The 27,122-nt window shown below is 48.8% G+C and overlaps 1 protein-coding gene across 1 annotated transcript in view; it reads right to left on the bottom strand.

Annotated features, from left to right (window-relative positions):
* GALNT18 (polypeptide N-acetylgalactosaminyltransferase 18) overlaps positions 1-27,122 on the bottom strand; it is a 349,679-nt gene that overhangs the window by 24,682 nt on the left and 297,875 nt on the right. Inside the window, exons 8-9 of the mRNA XM_034995612.1 lie at positions 22,701-22,838; positions 16,829-16,924 (exon numbers count right to left, since the gene is read on the bottom strand). Coding sequence (XP_034851503.1) covers positions 16,829-16,924; positions 22,701-22,838 — 234 coding nt within the window. The remainder of the gene's footprint in view (positions 1-16,828; positions 16,925-22,700; positions 22,839-27,122) is intronic.

Here is a 27,122-nt window from a genome sequence, read left to right as displayed (position 1 = left end):
AGCAGAAGACAGGGCCAGTCCAGCCCAGCTCAAACTGTTGACCCTCAGTCTTGAGCTAAACAAATGGATGTATCATAAGCCACAAAATTTGGGAGGTAGTTTTCTATCTAGTAAAAATGATACAGGTAGCTCATTTCAGAGGTGTGTTTGTGAAGTATAAGGCACAGAGTGTAGGTCCTCAGCAAACTGCTGCCTTTTCCCCTCCTGATTACAGAAAATAATTACATTAGTGATATTATTTAATGAGCTCTTATTGTATGTCAGGGATGCTAAATGCTTTACAAATACACTTGTTTCATCCTCAAAATAACCTTGGATTAGTGGGGTACTATCGTCTCCATTTTTAGGTGAGAAAACTAAATTAGATAGAGGTAAATGAATGCATAGCAAGGGGCAAAGCTGGGAACTGAACTCAGGTCACCTGGCTCCAAGTCCAGCTCCCAGACCCTACAATACCCTGCTTCTTACTAAAGAAGGAAAGGAAGGTTCGATTCTACCTCTTCCCACCTGTGGCCCCCACTCCTGAAGTGCTCTTTCTGTTGTGCTTTTGCTTATGCTACTCTTTGTCTAAGTTCCAGGTGCAGCTCCTCCTCCAGGAAGCCTTCCCTGACCTCTCTAGGTCACCATGACTCAGCCCTTTTTCTTCCAGGCAGCTGGGACTCTGTTTCCTTCCAGGGGCGGAGGGGAAGCTCCATGAAGCTCTGCTGATCCTGGACCGATGTGATGGGGATGGAGTTCTGGTGCCGTGAGAACATGGGAGTGGGTACTTTGTGGGGCCCAGAGTGACTGCAGTGGCTGAGTACAGGAGATGGGGTTCCCTAGTCTGATTCCGCCATCCCTTTCCTCCCAGCCTCCCAGTTCCCATGGGCCTATGTGTGTACATCAGGTCTAACTTTCGTTGTCTTTATGGGACTTTGTCACCCTCTCTCAACTCCTGATATGTTCTGTGCTTCTTTCCCGGCTGATCTTCCTTTGCTGCCCGCCCCCTCCCCCTCAAGCCTTCCCCAAATGCCTACCGAAGTCCCAGTATCCTTTAAGGACAGTCCTTTCCAGCCGAAAGCAACTTCTCCTGTCCCCACCACACATGGCTCTTCCTGGAGGATACTGCCACTCTTGTGGGCTTTGAATCTGCTCATTCTTCCATCAGGGACACAAGGCAGAGCCAATTCTCCCCTCTCCCCACAGCAGCACCCCTTCCACACCTCAGCCCTCCATCCCGGACAGGAACATCTCCCTGGGCATCAGCCATCAGACCCCACCACGCGCTGCCCACTTTGTGCTTCTCACCCAAGCGCTTCCCGCGCAGTCTGCTGTGCCCCCTTCCTCCCACCGGGTATCGCTTAGGCCAATGAATGGCCCCAGCTGCCCCGGGGCCTCAGTTCTGGGGAGGGTCACCTGCACTGCGCTTCAGCCGCCCATATCTGGATCCCAGCTCTTAGTGCCCGGAACTGCTGTACCCCCAAACCTTATCCTCCACTGCCCTACTGCCCCCCAACCCCCTATTCGTCGTGATTCCTCACTCTCTTTCTTCCCGAATGCCTGCTCATCAACCCAAGAACTTCCGAATAATAACTTTTTTTTTCCCTTTCCTCCTCTACCTTTATCACCTTCCCAGCCTCTCCACGTTCTCGGAAAGGCTGCACCCAAATTCCTTCAACCATCCCCTTGCCAGCACCTTCCAGTCTTTAATTCCTTATTCCTGCTGCCTTTGATACCCTGTAAGCCCCGCCTCTGCAGCCCGTTTGCCTTCTCTACACCCTCTCCCTGGATGCTGGGCACGACCCACGAAAAATTGTGGAACTGGGCAAATTAGAGCCTCCACAGACTCATGGTTTTCAGCTGCAGCCAGGCCCTGCCACCCTGCACTCCCCACTAGGCCTTCTGGGGGTGCCTGCTCAGTCTCCGAGCCACCCCCCTTAGCAGGGTGTCCATGCCTTCGCTACTCTGGAATATAAGCAGAGCCCCCACGCTTGACTTGCAATTCAGCCTGCAGACTTGCTCCCCTTGGACCAGGCTCCATTCTGCCCTTGGGCCTCAGAGCAAGGAGCTCCTCCCCTGCAGTCCAGGTGGGCCCTGCTGGCCTTGGACCCCATCCTCTCCTGTCCTTGCCCCTTCCCCACCCCCAGAATGTTGCTTCATTCTCTCCCCATGTATCAGACCTCTCTCTCTACAGACTTCCTTCCCTCAGCCTCAGGCGTGCTCCTTTATTGCTTCCCTTAAAAAGCAAATTAGAATACACACCTTCTCTCAACGCCACACCCCTCCTAGTAGCCGGCTTCTTTCCATCCTTAACTAGCACGCTCAGGGTGGGGAGAGGAGTCTATGCTCGCTGGCTCCCTGTCCAACTCGCCTCTCTGGATGGAGGCCCTCTACCTACCACGTCCTCCCAGACGTTGTGTGACCTCCACGTATTCAGGAAACGCACCAATGGTGTCAACCGTCCTCCTTCAGGGGTAGGTGCCAGCTCAAACCCTGCCACCCTAGAAACCCCCAGAGCAACTGAAAAGGGGAAAACGGGCTCAGTCCATTTTGTGATCCTCACTTAAAAAAGGCTTTAATTTTCCATGAATTCAGTCCTTTCGTTATTTAATATATAGCTGTTAAGTACCTATAATGCCCCAGGCAAATATGACTGAGTGACTTCTGAGCAGCTCAGGATATTCCGAGGAGCTAAAGATACCGCAGAGACATAAATGTGTTCTGTAGGCTCAGTTATACAAGAATTAAGACCAGCAAGGCCCTTTTCCTGCAGAAAAAATGTCATGAAATTTTCCTTTTAAGCGTGTCCTTCACCCAAGTCAACCTCCACTCCCACACGTGTTCCTGCATTTAATAATGTATTTTTGAGCAAGAAAAAAAATAAAGCTGTTCTAGTGATTGATTTAGAGGGCCCGGCTTTGCTGAAATTCCCAGTATATTAACACAGTGCTAACCTCAAGGACTCCACTAAAGCTTTGTGCTGGCAGGACTAATGCTCAGCAATGAGCAGATTGCAGAAAAAGCAGCTGGGACAAAGGCAGTGTGGTGACAATGAAGTTAGTTGGAAAAATCAAATACAAGAACCCCTTTACATTCTGAACACCTCTCCTTAGGAAATTTCTTGAAATAGACGAGCATATCCTTAAGCTGCCCCGATAGAAACACCATTCAGATGTCCCCACTCAAGGCCACTAGCCATTCCCCAATCCTAGAGCCTGTGTCGTATGCTTCCTTCTTTATCACATTCTCAGCCAGGGGTGGTACGGACCTCCTCCTCCAGGGCCCCTTTGGAAATGCATGGGGATGGTTCAGTCCACACTGAGCCTACTGCTGGTCAGAGTCCAGGGAAGCTAACCATCCTGCACTGAGGAGGACAGGCCCACATAGTGGAGAACTGCCCCACCCAGAAACAGGAGCAAGGAGCAGCCAATGATGCAGCTCGCTGCTTGAGGGCCTGCCTTCATGCAAAGGGCAGCAGAGCCCACACATCAGCTCTGGGGAAAGCTCCCCACTTCCTGCTCCAAACTGAAGGAGGAAGAGCCTTGCAGGGTGGGCGGTGGACACTGTACCTAAGCAGTCCAAGAGCAGTGTGTCTCCTGAGATGGAAGGCTTGTGACTTATACTCTGTCCCTGGCTCACTGCTTGCACCCTGGGCACTCCTGCGTGCAGTTCCATGGGACCCTCTCAAGTGCAAGTGTGAGTTGCAAAAGGATCCGGCGGGGAGTCTATGCAGCCCTGTCAATAGGAGAACTCTCTCTTGCCTGAGGGTTGAGTCAAATGGGAAGGCAGGCCGTTTCTGTGTGCCAGCAAGCATGGGGGCTGGAGAGGCCTCAATGGAAGGGCTCTCCTTCCCCACTCCTGTCCAACATGCCCCATAACAACTGGCCCTCGTCAAGAAAAATACACACGATCTGGCTTCCATCCCAGTCGGGGAGGGTATACTTCTCCAGCTCCCATCCCCAGGTCCCCACGAAAAGATACTGGGTCTAAAAGAAGAGATTACAGATCCTGCCAGATCTTATCTTCACTAATAACTTATTACTAAAAATAATAGTAATTGCAGTATATTGACTGAGGATTTACAGGGTACCAGGCTCGGTGCTGTGTACCCTGTGTATTTCTCCACTTAATCCTCACAAAACCTCTATCAGGTGGATGTTTTTAACTTCATTTTACAGAAGAGTCAGGCTTTGGGTGAAGGCTGATGAGTGGCAGATCCAGTGTGGCTGGGCAGGCTGCTAGGAGGTCTTTGTCAGGAAGACTACCTTCAATTACTCAAAAATCCACCAACTTGATGAACAGATTCCTGCTCTGTACCAGGCAGTGTGCTAGGCTCGAGGGATACACTGGAGGACAAGCAAGTGCCTGCCCTCAAGAAACTTACGATCTAGTGGTAGATCGTAAGCTTATTTGTTTAACAAGTAGACAAATTCACGATTAACCGCCCACTGTGCTTCTCATCACATTTATCCGTATACTGCAAGAGCTGTGAAGCAATCAGACAGGTGCAGAGATTTGAGAGTAACTCATGAGAGCACCTGGGATGGGGTGGTCTGGAAAGGCTGCCCTGCAGAAGTGGACTTCGGCTGAGACCTGAAGGGTAGGAAGTGGGGAGAACTGGGGGCCTTTGGATCTGATGCTTTGCTCCGGGAATGTTGAGACTAGATGTCTTCTAATGGGGAGATGGTTGCCCCAGTTCCTCCGGTGGAAGGGGGAATCCCAAAGGCCAGAGGCATATGTAAGGAGTCCTTATGCATCAAGTGAGAGCTGACCCACCTGTGTTCTGGGTCAGAGCCCCGGGTGATGGGGAAGGGCAGTGCCAGCCGGGTAGTATTTTCAAATTCCCTTCAGCCTAGCCTCAGGAACCTGCCATAGTCCCTTCAGGGAGGAAACGGCAAATCAGACTCAGTTTTCTTTTAGGTCCTAAGGAGAAGAGCATGCCTGGCGGTGGGCTAAATCCTCCCTCCCCTATATGGTCACCGCAGCCTTTCTTCCTCCAGCAAGCACACTCTGAACACCTCCGAGGCGCGGGCCTTCATCATGCCACACCGTGATGGCTAGTCCTGTGCCCAGAGAACTTCCTGAGAGCGGAGGCCACAGATCTGATGAAACCAGGGAGGCACTCCTAAGTCACGGCTCCGAGCATGCCCTGGCCGCTGGGCCACCAGGGGCCACCGCTTGGTGATCCTGTGACTCTTGACAAGTTACATAACTGCCCCGAGGCCCAGTCTCCTCCTGTGGACAGATGGGGTAACAGCAGAACCCACTCCCCAGGGCTGCTGAGCAGTCACGGAGATCATACAGAGCATTTACAGAGACGCCAAGGAGCACTAAACAAGAAACGTAGCTGTTGTCAGTATTATTATCTCTAGGCAGACTAGCGAGCTCTCAAAAATGTTGAGAGGCTGCCCTAATTAGAAGGAAACCCACGTTACTGAGCCGGATGCCGTGCCAGGCTTGGTGCTGGGCACATTTGGGTGTGTTGCTTCATTTAAACCCCAGCCTCCATCCCATTTTACTGACCAGGAAGCTGAGGCTTGGAGCAGGGAAGTGATCTGTCAGAGAGCACAGAGCCAGGTCCCAGGCTGGATCTAAATTTGGCTGCTCTGATGCTGGTTCAGTGATCAGCCCCCACGCCAGAGGCCTGAGAAGCAAAGCTCTCCAAAGGCCAGGAGTGGAGGGCGGGTGGGAGGGACAGCTCCCTGGGTGGCGAGCCACGACCATTTTCCCCAGGGCTGGCCCACTGTGGTGACTGCTTCTCCCTGGCCTGTGGGAGCTTCATAAAAGTCATGCAAAACTTGCTGTTTGCCACTCTAATTGTGGAGTTTGGACATGAAGTGAAGAATGTAGCAGGTGGAATGAATAACAAATCAAGCGGCTCTTTTTTTTTTTTTTTTTTTTTTTTAGAACCGAAGCTTCAGGAACAGGGCAGAGTTCCCCTGACTCTCAGAGAGTAGCTCACGGCTGCAGCACCAACATCTGCGTGCTAACGTCCCCCTCGGTGCCTCCCTGTGTTCCTGCACCCCCCCACTGAGCTGATGTATGGGCTCTGAGTGCAGCCACCTAAAGGGAAATGGAGAGGGGCGGTTTCTGGAAGCAGGGTGCCAAACTGGCTGGCGCTCACCCACCCAGGGCAGGGACACGCTCCAGGCTGCTAGCTGTGGGTGGGTCCAGGGGCTGTCTGTGATGGAGAAGGAGCCTTGTGACGGGTCACCTGGGCTGTGCCCTGGGGAAGCATCTAGAGCCTAAGGGAGGCAGTGCTGGGAGAGAAAACAGCACCAGGTGATCAGCCTGCTCTTCCCAGCTGTGAGCCCCTTCTTCCACCCTGGGAACAGGTGCTCTTGGCTGTGACATAATTGCACTTACCATCGTGTTCTGCACACTACGGGCCTGCACCTGCCACCCACTGGGATGGGGACTTGGGCACATCTTTATGTCTTTGAGCCAACATCTTTGGGAATAAGGTGGCAACATGGCTTTAAGATGAAATGAATTGACACCTGGAAGGGGTCTAGGGAGACTAACACATACTAATTATACATACGGATATATAAATATAAATATAAATAAAATGTGTCTATTATATACAGATATATATGTAATATGTATTATATAAATATAATGTATATCAATAAAATAATAACATAGTAGCCTGTAGTTAAGCTAGGTTTGAAGTTACAGATATTTGAGGTAAAGAGAAATTAAGTATCTTGTCCCAGGTGACATAGCTCATAAGTGCAGGGTCAGGGTCACAGGCAAGTACCCGCCACGGGGCACAGGACAGGCTAGTTCCTGTTCTTTAGTAGGGCTCTATGGAAGAAAGGAGATTGCAGGCTGGGTTGAAAACAACGCCTTCACTCCTCACTGATGAGCAGACACAGAGAGCAGTGAGCTCCTGAGCCCTGGGATGCAGGCAGATAACATTAGGCACCTGATCTCCATGGATGCTTCCAGGGCTGCAAGGATGAAGGGAGCCACTCCAGCCCTGGGGGTCCTGGGTTGGTGGTGCAGGGGTAGGGAGGGATGACTGCAGACGGTCAGCCCTCCTCATCCCAGCCTCAAGTGTCACACTTTTCATACTTGGAGAGGCCGCCCTCGGCATGACATCATAACACCTGCCATCACGTTCTAGGCACGGGCTTAGGTGTGGTCACATTAGGCCATTAGAGAATTACCTGCTGGTAATTCAGCTAGAGGTACCACTTAATCTGCCTCCTGTGGGAATGATGGCCCTGGGATTATGAGATGTCACAGCTCAGAGCCCAATACATGAAGATGTGCAGATAACCATCTATGGCTCGGGCCCCGAATCATGCAGAGCTGGAGGTGTCAGCCGAAGTTTCCAGACTGGTTGAGGCTCCCCTCAAACTGTAGCCCCACAGGGGCACTGTACCGACGCTTGTCAGCTGCCGCTGCACACGACAACCACACACGAGGAGGTGCGCGGGGCCCAATGTCATCACATCAGAACCAAGAAGTCAACTCAAGGAAGTTTTTCCAAACCTTACAGCCACTCAGTGCCAGGCATTCTGATGGACTTATAAACAAAATCCTAGAGAGGTGGAGAAACCTCCCACAGGTCACAGAGAAGCGGCTGGTGATCTAAATTCTTGGCGACAGAGTAAAACTTGCTCATTTGTCTCCGAGATGTTCCTCGACAGATCTGGGGGGTTGGTGCACAATGCACGAGAGGCCTCTGATGCCCCCTGCACGGCCACCAGAAGCTCCGTGGGCCGGGAGAGGAGACACGGCTCCGTTACAGAGCCCAGTGGGGTTGGCAAGCGTGTATGTATGCACGGCCGATGGCGAATTTAAAACACGAAGAAGAAATTCCAAACCATTCCCAAAAGCAAAGGTACCAAAGTCCACCTATAATTCCATATTTTTCTTACTTTTATTACACATACGACCTGATCTACCATGGCATTTGTCTCTGCATAAAAATAGAATACTGCTTTCAGCTCAACTCTGATCTTCGTACTTAGAGTCAAAATGCACTTCCTGAAGCACAACATGGTGGCTTAAGTACTTCTAAAACTTTAGAGGGAATTAAAGATCCTTGCATCTTCTTTCTTCCACAATCATGAATTTACCTTCCCATAGGAAACGTACTGTTTTCCCCTGTGCCTTCTGTAGTCGGGAAGATGCAGGCAGGGAGAATGGGAGAAGCCCCCAGACCCTGCCTCGCACTGTCCATCCTGCTGGGCTCCCGAGAAGCTGGTTAGGGGCAGTAGGGTTGTATCATATGAACTGTCATGATCTAAGCGCCTGGCTCCTCCTCCAGACTGGGACTCCTCCAGGTCCGGGGCCTGGGCAAAGATGCCTTTGCCTCTCCCAATTCTTGGCATAAAGTAACACTCAGGGCATGTTTCTTGAATGAGCAAATGAATGAATGAGTGAGTGAAGGAGTGATTGATTAAATAGTCTGTGGGGAGACCCCATTGTTGTATTTTTTCCCAGCAGAAGACATTTTCCAGGCTGTTACACTAATGAGGGCTAATATTCTCAGTTATTTTGAGGATAGCTTGAAATTTGCTGCTAATTTAAATAAAATGGTTACATTTACTCATTAACCAATTAGCGTGCTTCCCAGCAGCTTCACCTCGCTAGTTTGATTAGTTACACCATGCTTTCTCTTACCCAGGGCCTTCTCTGCCAGCTGAGAATATCACAACTGTATCAGAGTCAACTTTTTAAACAACATGTAAGCAGAATCTCTCAAAGGGTTTAGAGACGGACGTGAACCCAGCCCCTCTTTCCAGCCCACAGTGTTTTTTGGCCCCATTGGGCCCCACTATGAGTTGCCCTATGACACCATTCCTATCACTAGACCAAATTTGTTTCTTAAGGGAAATGAAACTTTCTAAACCATAGGGCCTTCTTGAAAGACGACCCGTCATATGTTTGAAGAACAAATGAATGAAACCGGAGGAGAAACCAGAAACCATAATACAGGCACCCTCCCTAGCCCCGTGGTTGCCAGTGAGCGGCAGAAGGCCTGGGCTCAGGCCAGCCAGCTCCCATCTCCAGATGCCATTTTCTTGTTTTCTTATTTGTCGGAGGTGAAACGGACTTAGCAAATATCTAAGTTTCCATGGCAGAGATGGGCTTCCCGGGCACGCAGAAAACCCTGACTTCCCACATCCTTGGGGGCGAGCTAGCGGGGTCGTATGATTGGCTCTGGTGAACCGAACGTGAAGAGGAAGCGATGTGAGGCACTTTTCATCTGATGTGTGAAAGTCAGATTTCCAGTCACACTCTTCCCCTTTGGGGTGCTGTGGGTGGAACCGTGTACCTCAGAGATCCATATGTTGAAGTCCTAACCCTCCCCCCAACCAGTACCTCAGAATGTGACCTTTGGAAATAGAGTCACTGCCGATGTAATTCGTTAAGTGAGGATGAGGTCACAGTGGAGGAGGGGGGGCCCTAATCGGGCATGGCTGGCATCCTTATAACAAGGAACAGAGGCGTGTACGTCGGGAGAACACCACAGGTAGGGAGACTTGTTCCATCACAACTACCATTCTTGGTGACCAACAACTCCCAGAAGCTAGCAGAGAGGCCTGAAACAGATCCTTTCTTCGTGCCTTCAGAGGGGGCACAGCCCTGCCGACACCTTGCTCTTGGACTTCTAGCTTCCAGAACTGTGAGACAATGTAATATTTCTGCTGCTTGAGACACCCAGTCTGTGGTCTTCTGTGGTAGCTGCCTTAGGAAATGGTACAGGGGCAAGTCCCCATGGTTCATCTGCAAGAGGATCTGATTCACTAATGGCCTGGAGAGTTCCTCCGCCTTTAGCCAACTTTGTGAACAGACGAGAAATATCTCACACCTGGAAATAAGGCAAACTGGGAGAGGAAGTGGTCTACCCTTTTCACTACTATCCTGGGGCACTGTCTAACAAGCCCACCCAAGAGTATGCAATTTTCCAAGACAATTGCTTGACTTTGCTATTTCCTTTTTTTTTTTTTTTTGTTTTTGCTATTTACCTTTTGATTAATACCCAGACACTAGGAAGTTAAATACTAACTTCCAGATTTCTGCCTGGGTAGTAAAGAGCACACTAAAGTCTATGATTTTATTTCCCTACAGGGCATTGACCACTTTGGTATCTAATCTAGCAATCTTATTCTAATGTTCTTTTTTAGAAAATGTCTGCAGATCCTGAGCTCCTCAGATGCTCTCAGTACCTGCTTAACCTTCTTTCTAGTTCCCTTATGAATGAATCAACTAAGTTTTTGTCACATGTTCATTTTAACTTGTTTAAGAATCACGTGTTACTTTTTTGAATTGACAAACTTGTTTGGTTAATGGTAAAGAGTTTTGAGGATTGTTTATTACCTGATTGATACAGATTCTTTCTGGTTTTAAAACCTCAAATAGATAAACTTAGAAATTTGAAAGTAGGAAACGAGGAAGGGAAGTGACTCTCCAAGTCTGCAGGATAAACTAGGCTAGTTTGCTGTCCTGCCTTCTTGACCTTTCTCCTCCTTCACTCTTCTTGGCTGTGGTTGGCTGAAATCCAAGGCATGCAGCTCAACTCTGGCCACACATGTAATTCTTAGAGGACAGAGAAGAGTTCAAGTCCCAGCTGTGGTGAAGATTTGAGGATGAGAAAATTGAGAATAGTTTGCCTCCAGCAATAGAATGGGAACTTAATGAGGGAGGGACTTTTGTCTGGTTCATGACTGTTTCCCAGGGCCAAGAATACTCTCAGGTACATGATAGACTCTCACTGATTTATGAATTAAAAAGTCATAGAATTCCAGGGTGGGAAGGCCCTTAGGGATTTCTTAGCTTAAGAATCTACATGATAGGGTGCCTGGGTGGCTCAGTTGGTTAACCGACTGCCTTCGGCTTGGGTCATGATCCTGGAGTCCCGGGATCAAGTCCCGCATCGGGCTCCTTGCTCCGCAGGGAGCCTGCTTCTCCCTCTGACCCTCCCCCCTCTCATGTGCTCTCTCTCTCAGATAAATAAATAAAATCTTTAAAAAAAAAAAAAGAATCTACATGATATAGGAACCTTTCATAATGCCCCTGGAGCTCGCCAAACTTGACTTGGACATCTCTGATGATGGAGAGGTCACAGTATCACCTGAGCCAATGACTGGGAAGAGTTTCCTTATACTCAGCCAAAAATCTGCATCTTTATAATTTTGAAAGTTTTCATGTCCCTCTCAAATCTGCTCCTTTCCAGGCTAAACAATTCCCGTTCTCAAGGACATGGTCTCGAGTCTCTACCAATCTGGTAAAATAAAAGCCAGTATCTAGGAAGCGGTGACCGTGTCCCACGCTTGTTGTCTCAATGCTTTATGTGCATCGATTTTTAAAATTCTTATAACAACCTCGTAAGATAGGTACCACTATCATACAGGTGAGGAAATTGAGGCATAAGGACATTATGACACCTACTCAAGGAACCTGAGTAGTAAGTGGTCTGGCTGGGATTTGAACCCAGGCAGTCTGTTTCTTGATCACTATGTACTGCCTCATCATTTGCCTTTCAACATTTTCAAGCCTCCTATCACATGTGATACGTAGGGAGGAATGTGTGAGTTTTCATAGCAGAGGTCAGAAAGACTGTCACCTGGCGCTGATCTCTACTCCCCAGACAACAATGGGAGGTGCCACATTGTTCCCCTGGAGCTAGAATCTTGAAGACGTATATGTGGCGCACTGCACAACTACATGTGGCAGTCCCATCTGTGCACATAGGACCCTCCCTGGTCTCTCCTTGGCCTCTGTGGCCATGGTAACAAGAGAGATTCTGCTGAGAGCGAGCTGCCGGTCAGGGGAAAAATGTCCCTGGAAATACATATTGAGGGTCTGATTTGGACCAAGTCTAGGAGATTCAGAGAATCCTCGGGGTCTGTATTTGCCCATAGTCCCCTTATGAGTTGTACCCTGACCTCATACTAAGGTGCTATCCCTGAGCTCCTCCTTTTCTCATCCCCTCCATGAGCCAGCAAAGTTCTTAGGGGCCATTAGATACCTGTGGGAAGGCTTCCCACTCAGAGGCTCTGCCTTATCACCCACCGCTTATCCCCTGCACCTGTGTCTATCTCTGGTGGATGGATGAACTCCACCAAGGACACACAGCCCATCTCCAGAGAACCCCATTCGCCCAGGCTCACTGGGCAGGCCAGACTCAACACGGTCCCTACACCACCCCATTCTGGGAAATGTTTGATCCGAGGTCGGTCTCCAGCCTCCTTACCTCTGGGCACTAACAGCCGTGCGCCTCAGCTACAGGCCTGGTGGTAGAGGGTAACTGGGCCCCCATGTTCCCTGCACAGCCCAGTCACATGACGACTGTGGCTTTGAGGAATGGGGAGGGGGACCCAAGTCTTTAAGACTTGCTGCAGATCTACATCAAGAAGCTGATTCATAAAGCACCAAGGGAAGGCAGCTCCCATCCTTCCTGGCAAGCACAGCACAGACTCCCAGCTTCCCAGGCCAACAGAATTTCAGAAAGGAAGAATTGGAGGTAAGTGGATAGAGCTGGCAGAGCTGGGTCCAGAGCTGGCCAGCCCAGCTTCCCCATTTGCAGAGAAGAAGACAGGCCCAGATGAGACAAATCAGTGGTGCTAGGGACCAGAATCGTCATTACCTTTGGGTAGAGGTATTGACCAAGAGGAGGAATGAGGAAGCCCAGTGGGATGATGGGCTCGATCTGGATGGTGCCTACACAGTTGTCTACAAATGTGGAAATTCATTAAACTGCACACTTCAGATGTGTGTACTTTAGTGTAAAATCATATCTCAATAAAAGAGTAAAACAAAATAAAGGTCCAGGGAGGGTTAAGGTGACATTGCAACTGTGTGGCAAGACCAAGCCTAGAACTCAGGCTTCCTGAAGCACCCCCTTTCCCCTACTCCACTGCATTTTTGTTGCCACAGAAACTCAGTGATGCTCCATTAGTCTATGGGTAGGCTGTGACCAGGGCTGGAATCCATGGCACATGGCGCATGAGGTTAAGGAAAGTCATTTCACTGTGGGCTGGAGCTAGAATCTTGAGGGCATATATACTGAGCAAGGCTTAATGAGCAGTAATAATAGTATAGTACTATAGCAATATTATTAGCTAACACTCACTGAGCACTTACTATATGCCAGGCACTCTTTTAGATATTTGACATGTATTAAATCTTTACAGTAACCTTTATGCTATATACCATCATTAATCTGTATTTTACAGAAAATAAAATAGGCCCACATTTTAAAACCTTGCCCATTTAAAAACTTGGCAACTAGAGAGTGTCAAAGCTAATATTAGGACACAGACAATCTGATTCCAGAATCCATGCTCTTAACCACAGGACAGACGGCCCCATATTGAATCATCAGCAGCTGGGAGACTGGCAGCCTTTGCTCAAACTGACATCCACCATCCCACAGAGGAAACACTCAACATTTGCCCGGTGGTCCAGATAAGCAACAACCCTGCAGATTTCCACATAGATTTGTTAAAAGCAAGTTCATTCACTGTCTCCTGGGCTGCAAGCATTAACAAGCTGGCAGGGAATTTACAAAAAGACCAAACTACTTGTGACCTGGCCACCTTGGCCCATACTCAAGAACAACGTGGGGATTTTCTGAGCTGAAAACTCAGGTGCCCAACTGTATTAATAATCAGGGAAATGCAAATTAAAACCACAGTGTGATATGACTCTACACCTGCCATGATGTCTATCATTTGGAAATAATACAGATTTACAGAGAATACTAAATGGTGGCAAGGGTGTGGGGAACAACAAGAACTCTAATATACAGTTGGTGGGAGTAAAAATTGAGATAATTAATTTGGGAGACTGTTTCACTGTATATTGGTTGACCTGGGCTATCACAACAAAATGTCACCGGCTGGGTGGCTTAAACAACAGAAAGTCATTTTCACAGTTTTGGATGCTGAGAGGTCCAAGATCTAGGTGCTGGTACATTAAGTTTCTAATGAGAGCTCTTTTCCTAGCCTCCTAATGTCCTCCTTCTTGCTGTGTTGTCACATGGCAGGGAGAGAGAGACAGAGAGACACGGAGCTCTCTGTGTCTCTTCTTATAAGGACAGTAATTCTATCAGATCAGAGCTCCACCTTCATAACCTTATTTGACCTTAATTGCTTCCTTATTCCAAATACAGTCAGGATTAGTGTTTCAACACATGAATTTTGGGGTGATACAATTCGGTCCATAGCATTCTGCCCCTGGACCCCCAAGTTCATTTCCTTCTCCCATGCAAAATATATTCATTTTATCCCAACAGCCCCCAAAGTCTAAAGTCATTCCAGCATCAACTCTAAAGTCTAAAGTTCAAATATCATCTAAGTAGCCTCTAATGTGCATGAGGCTCAAGGTGCGATTTATCCAGAGGCAAAATTTCTCTCCAGCTGAGAGCCTGTGAAATCAGATAAGTTATGAGCTTCCAAAATATGATGGTGGGATAGACACAGGCTGGACAAGTGCATTCCAGAAGGGGGAAGTTGGAAGGAAGGGGGTGATGCGTCCCAGACAAGTCCAAAACCTGGCAAGGCTAATTCCATTAGATCTCAAGGCTTGAGAATAACCTCTTTGTCCTGACGCTCTGCCCTCCAGGCCCACTGGGGTGACAGCATCATCCCCGTGGCTCTGTGGAGCTGCCTGTGCCTTTGGCCCTTTGGGGTGGCACTGCCCGAGACGCTCCCTGCTTTGGTCCCACTCCTGAGGCACTGGGCAGGGCCATCCAGGCCCACTGAAACCAGAGAGGCAGGTCCACTCTTTGAGGAGACCAGCCTTGCCCCTGGGGCTGTGGGGGGGCTGGCAGCACTGATGATCTCTGAATGGCCTTCAGTATCATTCTTCCCTTTTCTTGAGGAAGAGGGCATGTTCACATGTCCACCTTGTGAAAGCCAAGAAGTCCACCAGCTGGCCTTCATTCTGTCCTGCTCTCTCTTGTGTTCAGCCTGCCAGTTCTCTGCTGGGATAAGCCCATCTCAGTTTATGGTTTTTGCTGCTGAGATGGCCGATTGAGTCCATGAATCCCACCATGATCTCTTAATCAAATTGTTGTTCAGCTAAACTCAGTGTTCTCTTCAGAACAAGCTTTCTCATTTTTTACAATGTGGACAGGCTGAGTATTCTCCAATTCTTCAAGTTAAGGTTAAATGAGATCATAAGGGTTGAGCCCATTGGATTAGTGTCCCTTCAAGAAGAGACACCAGAGAGCTCACTCATTCTCTCTCTCCCTGCTATGTGAGGACACAGAGAGAAGGTAACCATCTGCAAGCCAGAAAGAGCCCTCACCAGAAACCAAATCCACTAGCACTTTGATCTTGAACTTCCCAGGCACCAGAACTGGGAGAAAATAAATTCCTGTGGCGTTATGTTATGGCAGCCCCAGGAGACTAATATAGGCAGTGTCTGCTCAAAGTAAACATATAGCAACCCTATGACTAGCGATTCAACTCCTAGGTATAAATCCACAAGAAATGAGTGCATACATGTTCCAAAACAAGTATGTTCATAGCAGCAGTATTCATAATACTCTCAGGTGTCCATCAGCGGTAAATATATAGTCAATATGGTATATTCATAAAATGGAATATTACATAGTAATAAAAATTACAACTACACGTAGCAGCACAGAGGTACTTTACAAATATAACGATGAAAGAAAGAAGCCAACCCGAGAAAGCATACACCCTATAATCCTATTTATATAAAATTCAGAATCAGGCAATAATGCCCCTTTTATTCATCCAGGTGCTGGTTATGTGGGTGTGTTTGCTCTGAAAGCTCACTAATCTGTACACTTACAATTTGTCTATTGTCTGTACCTATGTTAGATGTCAATAAAAAGTTTATATAAAAATCGTCATCCGTGAGAAATATCACAGTGTTGTAAGGATGAAGAATGAGTTGCTATACTGTGTGGTGTGGGGATAGTGTGATCTGCTGACCTGTGACCGACCAGTCGGTGATGCCACAGCAGCTGGGCCCACAGAAACGATGAGCTGGTGGAGATCACAGCGGAAATCCCAGCACAGTACGCCGGTGACACACATGCACATCATGATTGCTTTTGGTTGTGTGTTGAGGTGGGTAATGACCCTTTTAAACACAGCAGTATAATTGCACAAATATACATACATTCTATACCATCTTTTAAAAAAAATCATTTGCACTACTGGAGGTAAGATAAGTAAACTCTGAAAATGTTGTCAAATCAGAACAGGTCAGTCTATGGCCTCCATGGGCAATGGTTGTCCATTGTACTTTGTTGAATAGGCCATTTCTCTTGTCTCTGTCTCAGCATCCTCTTTGGATATCTGAAGCCTACGCTGTGACTGGCTAATTTTTCCTAGGATAACTTATTTTCCTGGTAGCTTCCCCTCATTCTCCACCAGGAGAAGGTCACACGAGCTAGAAAAGCTCTCGTGGCTATAAATTTTGGCTGCAGCTGTGATCTACTAAAGGGCAGAGCCCCAAAAGCCATGAAATGGCACTCTGAAGGGATTCTGAGATGTCAGGGAGCTCGAGGGACCCTTGGGTTCCCTCCTGTTCGGAAAGGGCATGATTGCCAGAACCAGGACTGCAGTTTACCCACAGTCTCTCCAAAAAAGGCAGGTGTTCCTCTTTAGAAACTGATCCTCTTCCTTGCTCCCCACCCCCGAGGATCCACGCCAGCATCTGCTATCCCAGCCTCCTTCCAGGTAAGGCAGGTATGACTCTCCCCTTTTAGTCATGAGCATACTCCTAACGAAAAGCGCCGGAGGCCCCTGGGCCTAGAGTCGCCATGACAGGAGTTTAACCATCCTTGCCCATGCCGGACATACGTGAGTGCACCCCCAGCAAGGGGCTCTCTCGGGGAACTCACCTGGGGTGTCATCCCGTGGCAGATGTACACAATGGGAACGTTCTCTGTGTCTGGACCCTGATCGAGACACAAATCGGTCTTCAGAGAGTTCTGCAGCTGAACACCCGAGGAGGGGCGGCCACACCAGAGAGAAAGGAACAGAGAAACAAATGCATTAAATCAGGAGAAGCCAGCATTCCACGGAGACAGGCTCCATTTCCATAATCAACCCGAGGCCCCTTGAATACTATGGAAAGCAGCAAGCACCAGCTTTTGCAGGTATAAAGGTGCTGATGGGAACCCAGCCTCCTGTGAAGGAGAAGCATTCTCATGTTGTTAAAGAATAAGCCAAGACAGTCTAGGTAGGAATAAAAGATACACAGGCACGAACACACAGAAAATGGTGCTAGGGTTTGCACCCCCTCCATTCCCACAGGGGTGGCACAAGGGCTTTCAATGGTCCCTGGATAGAAGTCTCTGCTCTGGAAGGTTGGGGGAAGTGGGTAACATGTTAGCTGCTTTCAGGCCTGACGTGTCCTCTGGGAAGGTCCTCTCTGGCCCCTGCAGATCCAGCAGTGGCTGGCCTGGCCCCAGTGGTGCCCAGGGGATGAGGATTCTCCAGACTGGGAGTTCTGGCAGGTGAATAAGAGAGGAGGGGGCTAAGGGGGTAGGAGAAGAGAGAGGTATCTCTTAACCTCACCTACAGGCACATAGCAATCAATAGAACCAATGCCTCACCATGTCAGGTAAGAAAGCCAATATTCAATGTCCCTTTCTGGAATAAGCCCCCTCCCAGCCCCTGGCAAGGACAGCTTACAGTCCCCATGGCCCTGGTCACCAGCCACAGCTGAGTACACCACGGTGGGCACCAACAGGCAGGTGAGAATGACTTAATAATTCTCTTTCTTTCTCTTGCTTTCCTCCAACCTCTTTCTGGAATGGAATCGTCTCGTCATCCTCTTATTCCGTGCTAGAACTCTCAGCGAGAGAGTTGGTGGTCCGTGGGTGGTGGCCACTAGAATTGTGAGGCCATTTAGATTGGGTCTGGGAGATCCGTTGGGCGATGCGTAAGCAGAGAAATCCAGCTGTGGCCGAGGAAGAGATGAAGCATGAGACAGAATGAGGGACATTGCGACCTACCATGGCTTCGGCGGCTTCCCAGCTCTAGTGCTCATGCCCAGCTGCACTTCAGTTCCTGTGCCCAGAAGCGAGTTTGTGGCATTGTTACCCACCCTAACTTGAGCGAGCTTATATAGCTCTTGTTAGCAGCGAGGTGCTCTGTTTAGAACAGGAAATGGATATTGGAATTCAGGGAAGACCCGGGTGAAGGACCACAGGTGGGCCATCCATCCAAGGAGGCCAGAGACTGACAGCGGCTGGGCTTCCCTTGTCTTGACAACTTGTGGCAGGAATGCAGTGAGCCCAGCGAAGCGGTTCCAAACGGAACGACCAGAGGCACATGTGTGCTCTAGGCATCCCCCGTTCTTGACAGGGGGCAAGGAACAAAGTCAAATTCTTTTCTCTTGAGCTTCCTCTCCTCCACCGGGTGAAGGAATCTCAATCCCAGACTTGCGGTTTGGAGGTTCTTTAGAATTATAAACGTGTGCCAGCTCCCTGGGCAGAGGCCTCAGAAACATCTCTGCAGCAAATCCTCTTTTATAAAACAACTACGTGGCTTGCCTCGGTGAGGGAGCATATGTCAACACACTCTGGACTTTTCCTGCAGCCCACAGAGAGAAGGGTGTCACATCTAAAGCCGAGAACTATAACCCATTAGCGAGATCTGCTAACTGCTATCACAGAGAGAAAGGTCCAGAGAGCCCTGATGTCAGCCTTGGCTTTCCGCCAGCTTCTCAAAGCCATCCTCTGGGTGAGGAGGTAGGTGGTGCCTTTCGATAAAGTCCCCCCAGCTCTGTGTCATCTCTGCCCCGTGAAGCAGGTGGTCTGTTGCTGTCGGGACAGACAGGCTGGGACGGAAACCTGGCTCCAGCGGTGTGGTCTTGGACGAAGAACACAACTCCTTCTTGTCCGCTTTCTTCCATCTAAAGTAGGCATAGTACTGGCGCCTGCCTCATAGGATTGTCGGGAGGAGTAAGCACAACCATCTCCACAAGCAGGGAGCACAGGCCCTGACAAATGGCAAATGCGCAGTAATTGTTAGCTGCTCTTATTACTGCTATGACCTTGCTGACAGCCATTTGGGACAACTGGCTGTTTTGGCCTCATCTATGTGTCAGTGACTGAGCTAAGTGCTTGCCATGTGTCACCCGCCCCTCATCCTCAGAAGAACCCGGCCAGGTCGGTGATCTCTCTTTGAAGGATGAGGAACTGTGGCGTGGCAAGAAGGTCTGCCTCCCCTCCCTGTCTGTGATGCCGCACCCTTCCCCGTGTCGCCTCTCCTTACGCCTTCTCTTTGTCTGGCTAAATCCTCCCCCTCCTTTGGTTCTCAGCTTCTCTGTCACTCTGGAAGTCTTTCCTGACCCAAATCTGGGTGTTAGGCCATGGCCCTGTGCTTCACCAGCACCTCCATTTCTCTTATTGCTGTGCTTAGTGTGCTTGGTTCCGGTCCCTTCTTCGCGTGCCTGTCTCCCCTGTCTGACCAGGCTAGGTCTGAGTCTTTCTCATCGTCTCTGACACCGGCCAGCCCCGGCACATGGTAGACAGTGAATATACACATGGAATGAATGAATGAAGACAATGAACAAATGAATGGCATTCCCAAATGAATGGCGTTGAGAAGTGGACAAGTGGCAAGTTCTTCCCATCATGCAAATGGCGACAATCTTAAGACTGTGAAAAATGCCCCAGGAGATGGTATGACTATAGCTTTTAAGGTTTTGTAAATTGTTGAGATTGCACAGAGAGTAAGTGGCAAAGCTAACATTCCAGAAGCCGGGCATGTCTGCTTCTAGATGCTGCTCCATCTCTGCTGTCAGCACTAGAGCTGGGATTAATCTGAAGACCCCACTTCTTGGGCACGGGGTTCAATGATCCAGGGGAAACCCACGCCCACACAATGGGGCCCACAGGCCCTTTTGCCCACAGGAGTCATTAATGGGACCTGTTAGTGGATTAATGGGCTGGGTTATAGACGACCCTGGCCCCACTGAGAGTCCCGGGAGGTTATTTGACCTGAGCAATGTAGTTTGGCATAAGTTGGAATGGAAAAAGTAAAAAGAAACTCTACCCCTGAGAAGACCTCTGGCCTCTGCATTTCAGAATAAAAATAATCAGGAAGAATGATTCAGCCTCTGCAAATCCTCTTGCTCTTGCGGCTATATCTTGCTTTGCCCATCTTCACCCTGTGGCCCCCATTAAGAGTTCATTATGCTCCTTGGGGCGCCTGGGTGGCTCAGTCATTAAGCGTCTGCCTTCGGCTCAGGTCATGATCCCAGGGTCCTGGGATCGAGCCCCGCATCAGGCTCCCTGCTCAGCGGGGAGCCTGCTTCTCCCTCTCCCACTCCCCCTGCTTATGTTCTCTCTCGCGCTGTCTCTCTCTGTCAAATAAATAAATAAAATCTTTAAAAAAAAAAAAAAGAGTTCATTATGCTCCTTGACAAGTAAGCGTGGCTCTGCTCTGTCAGAGGCCAGCCTGTGGAGGAGCCAGAAGGGAGGGGAGGTTGGCTGGGCTCCGAGCAGTGGCTGGCGGATGAACATACGGGGGGTCAGAGACCGCCGCCTGCCCCAGGATGGCTAGCACGGCTCAGTCCTTTGGGATGTTGAGAGTGGCTTTTCAGCCCATCAGAGTAAAAATAGCTCGAACTATGGACTCAGCCAGATCCACATCACAGCCCTATATATGCCACTTACTATTTGATCGGCTAAAGGTTTCTGGGTGTGGCGGTAAGAGGGTTACATGGTAAACCTGTTGTACGTGTCATTAAGATGAGACCCCCTTGCTTGGAAGACAAGATGCCTTTGGCCAAGACCCAGAACGGCAATGGCCACACACACACACACACACACACACCCCTCCACTGTTGCTTTCCCACTGTGGCTAATACTGTTCAGCTACAGCTGACAGCCTGGTGAGAACATGAATCCAGAAGCTGGTCCTGGCTCACAGGGGTTTTGGGCTAATGGTTCTCCAGAGCCATAGCAGCATAACCATCCTTTCTGGATTGGGTCCAGCCATGGCCAAGCATCATACACAACTTGCTATGGGCAGAGTTTGGGGGCACCAGTAACAGCTGTGTCCTCAGAAAGGCCCTGGGGTGGGGGGAAGATGGGGCTGATGGGCACTTCACAGCCCAGTGTGTTTCCATGGGGACAACAGGATATGGAGTTTCAGGTAATAGCTGGGTGGCACCAGCTGAGAAGTTTTCTGGCACCCAAATTACACCAGCCTGAGAAGTAGAGAGGGAAGGGGCCACTGATTTCAGAACGTGTCAACCGTGCCATGGAAATTCTTGTGGGAGGATATGATTCCTTCCTACAGGTTGGCCTGCTAGACAACACAGGTCTGATGGGGGGTGGGGGGGATTCCTGGGATCCTGGCTCTGTGTCCTGTAGAATTCTAGGGTGTCAGAGTTGGGAGGCCCGCAGAGAACATGGAGGCCAGTCCTCAGCTAGCATTCTTCTTCCCCTCCCAGGCAGATGCTCTGCCCATTATATTCCTGCTGAGGCAGGCCTTGAACTCGGTTCTGACCAGAGCTTATCCAAGGAAGAAGCCGCAGTTCTTCCTTCGAGTTTCTTCCTGGGATATCAAAAAGGTCTGAGGGGATACTCTCCAAAGGGAGGAAGCAGAATGATATCAGAAGCTGATGTCTTAGACTCAGTTTTTCTGCTGATGACCTATGTGAACATGGGAAGGTCACTTTGGCTTTCTGTTTCCCCAACTGTAACATGGCGTCAGTAATCTATGTAGTTTTGAGGACTTATAACTGTCAGCAGAAAACCTCCATGTGTTCAGGAAGCAAAAGCCAGGTGAGATATCAAAAAAAAAAAAAAACCAAACAGAAAAAAAAAAGAAGAAAAAAAGAAAAAACAAAACAAAAAAACCCCCAAAAAACCCCAAAACAATCAGGTATCATTGAAAATATTTTAAGAGTTGAATGGTCCTGGGAACACTGGAAGAATAGTAGAGTTTATAATATTCAAAGCATTTTAACCTTAGACAGAACATACAAATTGTCAGGATATATAAGATATTTATATATCTTAGACTTTTTTCTACTCTAGGAGCACAGTATTATTTTGTCCCTTATTTAACAGAGGAAGAAACCGAGGCCCATAGATGTTAAGACCCTTGACTGACAAGTGGCTTGGTCAAGATTGGAACCAGGTCTGCCTGGATCCAAACCCTGTGCTCTGCTTTCCATCGGGGTGACTGCTCTGTGCCAATCAATAGGTGGTCCTAAAACATCCCTCAAAATACAGTGAACTCAAGAAGGCTGTGTCCCAGAGCTCCTTTTCTGGAGGCCATGTGTGTGAGTGGAAAGCATAAGCCCTTAGCCAGCGGAGGCATGCAGGCTGGTTGCTAGAACCTCAGGTACCCATGCTGGGGGAATAGTGGGTGTTCGTTATATTACCTTGCATGTCTGCCCTAACTGCAGGTTTTTGTTTTATTAAGTAGAACATGCAGGTTTGAGGCTAGAGCTAAATTGTTTAAGACTCTAAAGGAGAGATTTAGAACAAGGGAACAGAGAGGTTCGGGCTATGACACCAAAGACTGCCTCTTGTCTACTGGTCTACCAGAGGTCCCACATGGGAGGCTGCCTCTGGTCCACTGGTCTACCGGAGGCCCCACATGGGAGGCTGTCTCTGGTCCACTGGTCTACCGGAGGTCCTACATGGGAGGCTGAAGGCTCCTTCTGTCCTTTCCCCTGACTCTAGGTCTCTGTCTGGCCTTGCTTTCTGTGTCTGCATGAAGCCCCAGGGGACTGCTCCTTACCACCCCGTAGGCAATGATGTCCGAGTACATCCTCATCTCTGGGTACACGCTGACCAGGTACCACCGGAAGGTCTTGCACTTCAGCTGTTTCCTCAGAGCCTTCCTTGCAGTGATGTCCCCGATGTCAATCCCGGAGTCCTGCATGGGCATGCAAATGTAGAGCTCCAGCCACCAGCAGGGCGCAGCTTCTCCCCAGACCTCCCCGCCCAGATTCCTGGACACTGTCTAGTGAAGGGAGGACATGGGGACTTAGCTCATTTGTTTCCCGCACTGTCCCCATGTGGACAGTGGAACATGAGGACAGCACTGATGGGGAATGTCATCCAAGGCCATTGAAAATAAATTAAAAAAAAAAAAGAAAAAGCTGGGGCCCAGGTGTAGGTGAAAGACACCGAAGCATACATTTGGAGTGAGGTTTTTTCTATCTCATGATATGAGACAAGAGGTTCTGAGCTGTTGGGGGGGGTGGGGGGAGAGGGAAAGGGGAGAGTTGAAGATGGAGTGATACTAATTCAAATACCATTCCTAACCACTGTAACAGCAAAGGCTTGTAGAGCACTTGCGAAGTGCGAGGTTCTGTCCTGCATGAGACCTACCTGTGTGCTTCCAATGATGCACAGCAGCCCATTTACACCTATAGGGAGCACTGTTTTACAGATGCCAAGGGGAGACAAAGAGAGGTTCAGTGACCTCTTCTTTTTTTTTAAATTTTTTTATTGTTATGTTAATCCCCATACATTACATCATTAGTTTTTGATGTCGTGTTCCATGATTCATTGTTTGTGCATAACACCCAGTGCTCCATGCAGAACGTGCCCTCTTTAATACCCATCACCAGGCTAACCCATCCTCCCACCCCCCTCCCCTCTAGAACCCTCAGTTTGTTTTTCAGAGTCCATCGTCTCTCATGGTTCGTCTACCCCTCCGATTTCCCCCGCTTCATTCTTCCCCTCCTGCTACATTCTTCTTCTTCTTCTTTTTTTTTTTCTTTCTTAACATATATTGCATTATTTGTTTCAGAGGTACAGATCTGAGATTCAACAGTCTTGCACAATTCACAGCAGCGACCTCTCCTTGCCCGAAGTCCCACAGCTGATAAAAGGTGGAGGTGAGATTTTAACCCCATCAACCTGGGTCTAGAGTTTGCACTTTTAACCTATGCTCTGCATCTGGAAGAGCCTGCCCTTCTGCCTCCTAAGACCCAAGTTCTTGTGGGAGAAGCAGACCCTCTCTCAGCTTGGGGGTCTCAGTATAGAGAGTACTTGTGTCTGTCACTTCCGGGGGATATCAGAGAGGTGGCCCCTGAGCCATCACAGAATAGCAGGCAAGGAGTAGTAATGGAGACATGGATGTGTCCTTGAGTTAGAGAGAGGGAGAAGCCCCCACGTTTCTCGTGGTCCCAGAGCAGAGGGGAGAACATGGAGTCCCTGGGCCTGCACACCAGCCATTGGACAGGGCACAGAACCAGCTGAAGAAGAGCTGATGCCACAGCAGAGGACAGCAAGGAGTCTCTGCAGCTGGGGATCAGATGGAGACTCAGTGACATCTCAGAGGATGACACCATGGAACCAGCTAGGTCCTGTGGTATCTCACAAGACACTAGCCCAGAGTGCAGGGAGAGGAGGACGGGGAGATACACAGTTCTCTCACTGATGCCACAGCTCATGTGCTGGCTGTGTGAACCCCTAGGTTCTAGCATCAACTAGGGGTCAAGTTCCTGGGCTTGGGAAGATAATGAAATGGACAGAGTTTACATTTGAAGCTCTGAGAAAAATCACAAAGATGGCTGATGCCCGTATGTGCATGTAATGGGAACAAAATATTTGGTATTAGATCATGGGGTCTCGAGTAACAACAAACAGAAGAAATACATCTATTTTTGCCTACCAGAATTTAGGCAATATAAAAATTTGAACCTGCTACGGCCCAAAGGTTTAAGTTACAAACTGTAAAGGTACAATGTCAGCGAGGACCTACCTTCTGAGGAGGTCTTGATGGCCTCATCTATGATTTGCCTACTCCTCGGCTCCTGCCCAGAGCCCTCCTAGCAACTGCTACTTGGTCTTTCTCTGCTGGATTCAGGAAACATGTTCAATTGATCTCTGTACCTCTGACCTACCGCTGAACCTGAGCTATATGGATGAGACCGGGTTGAGAAAGTATTTATGAAGTATTATACATAGCAACTCACAATAAATGTGACCTACTCACTCCCCCCACCCTTTACCCCAAGGGATCTGTTAAGTATTAGCCCTTTAAACTTCTCTGTACCTTATCCTTATATTGCAAAACCATTGGCTGGGACCCAGGCTTTCCCCCTTCACGGTTAATTGCCTTTATATGAAAACAAACTAACACTGTGTCTCAGCTTTTATGGGAAGCCATTAGAAGAACCTGTCTCTGGAAGGCCTCTGTGTTTTCTTAAATTCTGGGTTCCCACGGGAAAACTTTCTTTCTATGCTCAGGATCAAGGGAAAGTTTGCTCTCTCTCCTTATGATCTAATGGAAGGTGGGAGAACTGTCCATCAGAAGTCCATTTCTACTTTAACTTCTAGGAGACTCCAGGATCAGAGTTTTGCTCAGCTTATATTTCTGTTTATCATGCCCCTTTCCTCTTCCTATTTATTAGTTGACTTTTGCCCTTCTGCTTTAATGGTTCAGCACATCTGTACCGTGTGTTTACTGTAAATTGCATCAAACCCTTTTCAGATTGGGGGCAGAAACTGTTATGTGCAACTAATGAAGCATTGAACACTACAACAAAAACTTATGATATACTATATGTTGGCTAACTGAACATAAATAAAAAAAGAAATTGAGAAATAAGCAAACTCTCTCAGAGAAGGTCATGTTGGCCCTTACTATTAAAAAAACAATAATCATATCTTCCTCCTTTGCCAAATACTTAGTGGGTTGAATAGCTTCTCCTGCAAAATTTGTGTCTACCCAGAACCTACAAATGTGACCTTATTTGGAAATCGGATCATTGCTCATGGAATTCATTAGAGATCTGTGGATGAAATCAGTCTGGATTTAGGGTGAGCTCTAAAGGCAATGACCAGTATCTTCATAAGAGAGAGGAGGGGGAGGTTTGAACACACAGAGACATAGAGACAGGGGCCGAGACTGGAGTGATGCATTTCAAGCCAAGGAATGCCAAGAGCCACCAAAAGCTGGAATAGGCAAGAAATATCCTCCCCTAGAGCCTTCAGAGGGAGCATAGCCCTGCCAGCACCTTGATGTTGGGTTTCTGGGCTCCAGAACTTTGAGAGAATCAAAATCTGTTGTTTAAAGCCACTCGATTTGTGGTAATTGGTTATGGCAGCCCCCGGAAACGAATACACTCAGCTACACAAAAAGCTGTCCAGTATTCCTGCCTGTGTGAGCAGCTACACGTACAATCTCTTGTAGCCAAACCTAAAGAAGGGCCGTCACCTCTGCCCCATGGTGAGTCATCCCGGGCATGCAGCCAGTTTTTGGGCAAGAGGAAGCAGGGGTGGGTCTAGAGTTCCCGAACCCTGTGTGAGAAAATGCTGATGCTTTGCTGCAGGCCGACTTTCCGTTTGTTGATAAGCAAACTGATTTTCAATTAAAGCAGAGGGGGATGCAAGAGCTGGGACTTCTCCGGCCTTCCAAAAGCTTGGGACTGAACGTGGTGGGTGAGAGAGCCGGCTCTGGCTGGCACACAGCTTGGGGAGGACTTGGCACAGAAGGCAACCGCGGAGGCCGGTGGCCCGGCAGGGACATTTTAAAGCTGGGCTGGGGAGGCAGCGGGCATAAGCAAGATCAGCCACAGCAAGAGTTAATACTTAGCTGGTGCTTTTTCTATTGGCCAAGCACTGATCAAAGTCTTTACATATACTAGCTTATTTAATTCTCAAGGCAGCCACTGGGCAGGGTCGAAGGGGTCCAGCTCTATACCTGCAGCTGGGATGCTGTAGACAAAAGGTGAAGTCAACAGGTAACAGATGTGCTTGTGGTTGAGCACAAGGTATTGGGACACCACTCCATCAAGGGCAGCTGGGGACACTCTTGGGGAAAACATGGGGGCACGTAGCACCCACACTTCCTCCCTCTTTTTCTTTGTCAGTTCATCTTCACAGTATGTGTCAGTTGTTACCCTAGACACTGTACATACAGATAGGAAGAAGGCACAGACTTTGCCTGAGAGGAAGATCTGGAAGATCCAGATAAATAAACAGTCTCTCTGCACACAGTGTGGAGCACGCAGGGAAGCAGAACGCTGAGGGAGAGTGGGGCAGCCAAGACGGCGGGCAAGAGAGGGTGAGCAGTCACAGAAGGCTTCCTGGAGTAGGTGATGCTCAAGGTGAATTTGGAAGGACTACCAGAATGAGCTAAACTAGTATTACTCAAACTTGGCAGCCCCAGACCACCACCCAGAAAGTTTTTAACAGATTCTGG

This window comes from Mirounga leonina, unplaced genomic scaffold, assembly GCF_011800145.1.
Source record: "Mirounga leonina isolate KUSES-001 unplaced genomic scaffold, KU_Mleo_1.0 Mir_92, whole genome shotgun sequence".
In the NCBI taxonomy this organism is placed as follows: Eukaryota; Metazoa; Chordata; class Mammalia; order Carnivora; family Phocidae; genus Mirounga; species Mirounga leonina.
Note: the sequence above shows the minus strand (reverse complement) of the source record. Positions and strands in the feature narration are given on the sequence as shown.